Here is a 7,747-nt window from a genome sequence, read left to right as displayed (position 1 = left end):
TACCCCACCCATGACTCCTGCAGTCTCTTTGGTGAAAGTGAAAGTGAAACCTAACTGCTGAGCTCTCAACATTAGTTCTCACTCAGTGAAGCTCTTTTCAGATTAAAAATACCTTTGAGGAAATGTGTTTTCAGATGCCAAGTAAACTGCATCATAGCGCCACACCCCGGCACCGAACGGGATGGAACAGAAGCAGAAGGTGGTTCTTAAAGAGACAGAGGCCAATTTCAAGGCGTTTAGAAGAGGAAGTGATGAGAAGATAAGTTTATTTTCTATTTAAACATAAAAACAGCATTTTAATAACAGCTAAAGGTGACATAGATACTTTATTATGGTATGGTATTTAAATATATGCCTAAGAAACACATAATATTGGCCCTTTGAAGGAACAGTAACCAAACCAGTTATTTTGAGACACACCTTAGAAAAGGGTGAAAGAGGGGCTGTGAAGTTAGAATAAGGAGGAATTCAGACTAAAGCAAGACCCCAACTGAATGATTTAAATGTGAAAAGGAAGGATTTAAAAGCATCGTATGTCTGCTTTAATACATGTATTTTTGTGGTGTTTTTACACTTGGCACCCCATATGTTTGTACGTTCATTCATGTGTTGTGTTAGCGCAATTTATAATTTCTTCCTAGCCTCAACCCTGTCTTTTTTGTCGTTGTTTTTGCTCACATAACAATAAAAAATGAAATACAGTATTAAGGTCTACGTTATAAAACCAAGCTGTGAGGTGATGTCTGTAAAGGTGGATTGACATCCACTTAAAACACGAGCAAAAACAAGTACTGGGAGAATTAAAAGGGAAGCCAGTTTGAGCAGGATATACTGTAAATGCATTTTTTTTTCTCAAATTCTGCACCGTGTGAAAATCTCTGCGGGTTTGAAACTGGAACATAATCCACAACCTGTTCCTGCGCGCAGGTCTACAAATCGGAGTGCCGCGAATACAAAGACGTTTCACCGGACTGAAGACACAGCTGTCTCATTTTAGAGAGTCGTGAGCTGACAGGAGAMCTGGATGATTGGCAGCAGGACAAYGAAGAAAATGAAAGTTAAAACCCCAKCAGGAGGAAGGCGTAGCATGCACACACAGGCCTGTGTGTAGGAGGGTATATATTTATCTGTGTGTGAGTTTTGGTTTTCTTTATTTCTCACTTCGTTTGTGTATTTCATCATATACATATGCTGACATGAGATTTTAAAGGCTTATTTTTGTCATTTTTGCAAGAGCTGACATTTTTCTGTGCTGCTTTCTTCTAGACAATAWTAAAAGACAATCGATTTCTAGATGGCCACCAAAGCTAATCAACCTTAGCATATGCATAAATTGTTCCTGAAATTTGCAGACATTGAAATATAATTTGGCGTAGCAGTAACACAGTCATTTATAAGTACTCCAAGTGCTAAGACCTGTGAGATCACACAAAACTGCATGGGATTATGCATAATGTTTTTAAGACTGGACCAAAAATAACTTGAAGTTCATTATTTATTAGCAGAAAATGATCTAAAACTCCAGCATCAAACCACAGAGATACGCATTTCYTCAAGGATTTTCCAGCTTTAATGAACCGTTTGCTAAAATATATGCTTTCAGACACAAATATGTCTATAATATGTCCCGTCGAATCACTTCTAAWAACATATTTAAACTAAGCAAGGAGCAGTTGTTTATTTTCTCTTTTCAAAGAAGCCATTTCTTAAATGGTCAAAGATGTGCATTTGGTTCTATTAAGGGCCAAACAACTTCATGAATGCTCCACCATTAATCCAGTGTCACATAGTCATTTGCTATTGATCGYTAGCCAAACAGCATGATGACACCCTTTATAGTGTGCGGGAGKAACAGAGGAAAAGAAGCTCCGAGCTCATTTTATGAGTCTGAAAGGTCAATGATAACTTTCATAAGAAATTATTATTTTACCTGCGGCGGATGGCTTCTAGAAGTGCCTCAAACGAGAGAATCGGAGAGCTAAATTCTGAGCGGATTGATGAAACGGTGGCTATTTCAAGCAGGGCAAAGAGCAGAAATCAAAATGGAATGCTGTGACCTTAAAACAACTCCCGCTTAATTTGAAGGCAGTTCCTCTGAACACTTTTCTATCTTTTTAAGAAACTTTTACAATGCTGTGAAATTTTAATGACATGGATATTTAGATTGAATTAAATGGCCATTTGCAAACCCAACTAATGAGAGCAGCAGCAGCAAGCTGCAGCACATCTGGTGCCGAYATGGCTTTTGGAAATGTTTTTGTCTTTTTGTTTTTGTCTTGTTTGTGCCTTCCTCTGAAAAAAAAAAAATCAAAATGAAGTGGTGGAGTTTTAAAAGGACAGCAATCCTTTGTTCTTGATCTTGCTCTGACTAAAGGTCTAAATCTACCTATCTTCACTTGTGCTCCAGAAGATTAAATCATAATTGTGAGGGCAGTCGTTGAGGAATGAAATAATGCACACATCCTAGTGTTGTAAGTTATATAAGCTGTGCACCCCCCCCCCCCCCCCCATAATTTTCAAACTACGGTTGCTAATGTTGCTGCAAGGCTGCACTGAGTGTAAAACTTGTCCGTTTTCTTGCAATACTGAGTCAAGTCTAACCCATTTTCAACATTTGTAGCCACAACTATTAGCTAGCTAACACCTTAAAAACTGTTCTCTGCATGCTTGGGTAACTGTTGATATTAAAATGTTTGTGTGATGAAATGTGCATTGTTCTCATTCTCTCTGCATTAGCTCTTCATTAAACTGACAAGGTTCATGCTGCGTTTTGCTCAGTGGTAGATGGGATAGCTCCGGCTCTTCCCCACAACTCTAAACAGGATAAAGTAAACAGGTAAAATGAAGCTTAACGTGCCTGAAAACAGAAATAGAAATCTGTGATAGAACTCCCCATGCAGCTGCAAGAAAGCACGCGAGCTTAAAATCATCCTCTGCTGTTTGTCGGCATGATCAGTCCGCKTGCGCTGCACAGATTATCTCTCTTAAATAATACAAATGAAAGAACTAAACGAAGCCCTTTTGGCTGGGCTTTTTAATGAGTGAATTTAGCTATAACTAATGCAGTTTGGAATTAGCTTCCACGGTGACAACAGAATAATTACGCTGCAGGGGAAACTCTGCTTTTAGCTACATTATGTTTTAGCTTTGCGCAACCATTAAAAGTCCACTGGAATTAGGAAATTAGTTTAAGATAAACTAAGCTGAGGATCAGAGAWTTCCTTAAAATGAAGAAGCTGGTCAGGCTCTCACACTATGAGGCGTCCTTCCTTTGAGCCAGAACTGATCAAATAAAAAAAGGATGCTGAGATGAGGGGAGAAATCGGGATTGTTGACTTTTCACTGACATGTCAATAATGTGGTTCTCTGAACCTGAATTTTAATTTTTTATTTTTTTTTTTGTTCAGCTGTATCATCTCAGATTTGTCAAAACAGAAATAATTACTAAAAGCTGTTCGATCAACCTAACTAAAATCGTAAAATATCAGTAAAGAAGAAAAGAAGGATGTTCTTTGTGGATGTTGCATTCAAGGTTTGGCAAAAAATCTGCTGTTTCTCATTACAGGATGATTTTAGTCTAAAACTCTAACATGAATGGTGGCGGGCAATATCCTTGAAGGACCATTTAAGGAATGCTGGGCCTTTAATAACACCAACATTCTGCTGACTTTAAGCTAACAATTGTAAACAGACTCAAGTCAGTAAAGACTGAAAGCAATGTAGAGCTGCCCAAAGGACTGAGAGTTAATTTTCTGCTGAGCTTTAAGTTAAGTGACTTGTGCGCAGAAATCATGTGAAATCAGTTTCTCAACATAACAGCAAATCAAGCAATTACTTTAAGACAGAGGGAGGAGGGTGGGTCATGGTTTTGTATTCAGCATAAAAGTGGACTTGAAAGTTACTGAATGCATGAAAAGTTTTTATAGCTTCTGAATTATTTACAGTCAGTCTAACATCGCTAATAAAAAGAGGCAGTTTATTTTAAAAACAGTTGTTGGACTGTTAAAAGTACCAAGGAGGAGATCAAAATTTTCTAATTTTTTCTCATTGACTGTGTAAAATGAAATGTAAAAAATCACCAGCATACTCTTAATTATTTAGCTCACTTTTTGAGTGTTTAAATATTTCCTCTAACGTTTTATTGTTATTTAGCTCACTGCGCTTACACTTAGCTTATTTTTACTAAATGTTAAATTCATGTGTTAAGAAATACATTTAAATTTTAAATCTAAATGTAAAAATTAAACTTTAAATGTTAAAGTTACATGTTGAAGTTCACACTTGCYTATTTTGTAATGGAACGCAGCTTTTGCTGTTGTTGCTCGACTCATGTTATGATGTCATCATCCCGAGACAATAGCAACAGCTAGCACTCAAGCTAGCATGCACAAAATGTTTCCAAATGTTTTATTAAATCAGAGAAATAGATGAAGACAAGTCCTGTTTGTGTAAATTTGGAGTAAAAGGTTAATTTGTATCATGCTACTTAATGAGATCAAACTAAAAAAAGATGCAGTTTTTCTTTTATTAAAAAATGTCTGATAGTTTTATAATCCTAAAAAGAGAGTTTAAATAGATCTGACTCCAAGTTAATTCAAAAGAATAAAAGAGTATGTCACTGGTTTCTACCTCCAGGAAAGATGCCTCTTATTCCACTTATTTGGAGGAATCAGACTTCTTTTCCTGCGCTTCGTCGCTTCGGCCTGAGACACATCTGGCAGCGAACATCTTGGTGTTTTCATTAGTCCCAACGTGGCTTGGTCTGTAGGAAAAGAAGAAAACATTGCGCTGACTCAACTTAAACAGTTCTATCCTGGAACGCTCATTAGTCCTTTGCTGCACGTTGACTCGTTTGAGAAGAAAACTAAATAAATGAATAAAAATGCAGGTCTCATCCCAGATTGCCCCACTATAAATCAGGCAAAATACCTAAAACTCCGGTCTCCTTTAACCCTCCGAACTTCTGCATGGCTTTGATGGCCTTGGTCAGGGCCTCCTTGGTCTGCAGCTGGCCGGTCACCGGGTCAGGGGGTGGGAGGTAGCCGAACTTACTCAGCCAGTCCTGGGAGGGAAATAAACGGCAGAGACACGGTTCAGCAGAGATCCTTTGAGGCATGCGAAGGACTCMGAGTATTCTGAAGAATAGCTTTGACACCTGTGCATGGTTACTGTTTGTGGGACTTTGTTGCTACCTTCAGAAAAGTCCWCATTCTCAGCTGCAAACACGTCTCATATATTCAGTATATTTTAATAATAGATGTCAGGCAATTATAATAAAGGAAGATATTCATATGGAAGTTTGTATAACACTGGCTTACGCAATAACTGTACAACACTAGTGTCGATTTTGTCTGGTCTATATCACGTTTGATGCTTACCCATATATGGTGTCTGTTTTTGCACTACAAATCCTGCTGCTACTGTCCATAAATACTGCAAAAACTGTAAATACCGGTCTATAATTCTGTATACAGTGTCTTTTTGCACTAAAAAAATCAGCTGTCCAAAAATAATGTAAAAACTGTAAATATCTATAATTCTGACCACCCTACTTTTGTATTATATTGTACTTTATTTATAATTTCTCAGACTGTCGGTAACTAGAGGAACTGCAAAGTAAGAATTTCATTGCACTGTTCACATGAGTAAATGTCATGTGAACAGGGGGATGTTGAAGAAATTTATTTAGTCATTTAGAAACTGATTTTAAAAGCACCACACCATATTCATAGTTTTCCTTTTTAAGTATRGATTCTTATAATCTATTGTTTGACTATTGTTATGTCTTGATTAAAATAGGTTTAGATACATGACTGAAAACACCATCACAACACATAAAAAAAAAATGTCAATAAAAACATCAGGAGGGCATTGCTGTTKAGAGTGTCTGCGATTCAGCCGTAGGCCTGTAGTGGGCGCACCAGGCACTGAAGAACCATGTATTTATAGACCGGGACTTCCGGTTTGCATTCAGCATTGGTTTCATGTCTGCACAGAGAGCATTACACCACTGTTCACTCCAGTAACTGGTGTTGTATGGTCCATCCCTTCACATTTTAATCTATTCAACYTTCAGGTGGTTTCGTCATGATTTCAGTTAACYAACACTAAKTTTTCTTACAGCACAGTGTAACTGCTTGTATGCTGGGCATATGAAAATAAAACTCTTGAATCTTTATGTGATGCTCTTTTAGAAACATTTGTTTTCGGCACCAATGATATCTTGTTTCTCCATCTTTCCTCTTCCTTTTTATTCGCCTCAGCTTTGTCACGGCCTCCCTCTTCCTCCATCCCCACCATCTGACAGCTAATTCACCAAGGCAGATTTTAAATCGGATTTTGATCGGCCCTCATCYGAGGTGAGTGGCACAGATCAATAGCAAGGCTATTTGAAAAGGTGTCTAATCTTAAACCAGACGTCTCTGTTTGAGGAGACACAAATCTGGAAAAACCAACAAATCTTGAAAAAAGAAATCTGATCAGTAGAACACCAAAGTTGATTTTACAGATTTGTTTTCCCCCATGTAGCAGACAAATACTGAGTGAATTGCAACCCTAAATTATCTCGTCACACACACACACTGCACACATATTCTGCATTTCACTCGCACAAAAACGCAGATATACTGTAATTGAAGCATGAAAAAGTTATTATAAGGTCTGACATCTCGGTAACAGACCGTGCGTGTGAAGGATAATTTACCTCCCTCTATAATCCTCAACACTGGCCCCTTTAATCTTTTGATACACAGTGAAATACTGCTAATTTTAATATCCAATGACAAAGCAAAGGTACTCCGAGATAAAGGGTCTATAAACAGCACTGGAGGAGCATTTAATATTCAGATCAAGTGGGGCCCACTTCTAATAGTGATGATATATTTTCCAGCAGAGTATTGATAAGTCATTACGTTGTTGTGTATTTATAGTATTCATGCGACAAGCTTGTTGATGGGAGGCAGGGCAGTCTGACACAGAAAAATGACCGAGACATAACCTAATTAAATGGCTTCCAACAGAGAAAACAAAGTGGGACAACCACTRATTGTCTCCCTGCAACAGAGCGGCTTGTTCATGTTGAGAAAAAGAGGGGGTTGAAAAAAATAAAATAAAAAAATCAGACCTCGTGTGTGCGAGACAGTGATTAATGAACTGCTGATGCATCAGTTATTAGTATGTGTCTTTGTCTCACAGTTTTTCTTTTGTTTTCCAAACAAGACGCGGCTGAGATTCATGATCAGCTTGTGTTTGAGGAGAGATAGGACAGGAAAGGTGATTGTAGGAAAATAATTTTTTAAATATATTTTTTTAATGTGTCTTGAAAATAAAGTTCTGGGGAGCCTTGAAACTTTCAGAAGAGCAGGTAAAATTTCTTAAAGGCATACTTTTCTCATCGTATCTAGCTCAAGAGGATTCTCTAAACGCTAGCTTAGTGCAAATTTTGCTGGATGATAAACTGCCTCTGAAAATATTTGCAATACATATTGCTTGGGCATTATTTTAAACTCACTTACAGATGTAAAAATAAAATAAAAAGTAGTGAATTGCCCTGGACCAGAGATTAGGAAAACAACCCACAACAACAGCAGCTAAAGCTGTAAAATCTCTTCTATCCAAACCGCCACAACTTATTTTTTATGTCTTCCTCTGGCTTCATAAAATATTTGAAGTCACCTGAACGCTGCTTGTGAAGTTTGCAGAAGTTTAAGAAATTTACCTAGTGTTAAAACAAGCAAATGATAATAAT

The 7,747-nt window shown here is 37.5% G+C and overlaps 1 protein-coding gene across 1 annotated transcript in view; it reads right to left on the bottom strand.

Annotated features, from left to right (window-relative positions):
- The window catches only part of LOC106513535 (matrix metallopeptidase 17a), a 78,794-nt gene that overhangs the window by 44,244 nt on the left and 26,803 nt on the right, over nt 1–7,747 (bottom strand). The window contains exons 2-3 of the mRNA XM_014002414.1: nt 4,930–5,062; nt 4,630–4,762 (exon numbers count right to left, since the gene is read on the bottom strand). Of these exons, the coding sequence (XP_013857868.1) occupies nt 4,630–4,762; nt 4,930–5,062 (266 nt within the window). The remainder of the gene's footprint in view (nt 1–4,629; nt 4,763–4,929; nt 5,063–7,747) is intronic.

The sequence above is a fragment of the Austrofundulus limnaeus genome, unplaced genomic scaffold, assembly GCF_001266775.1.
Source record: "Austrofundulus limnaeus strain Quisiro unplaced genomic scaffold, Austrofundulus_limnaeus-1.0 Scaffold13, whole genome shotgun sequence".
Classification (NCBI taxonomy): domain Eukaryota; kingdom Metazoa; phylum Chordata; class Actinopteri; order Cyprinodontiformes; family Rivulidae; genus Austrofundulus; species Austrofundulus limnaeus.
Note: the sequence above shows the minus strand (reverse complement) of the source record. Positions and strands in the feature narration are given on the sequence as shown.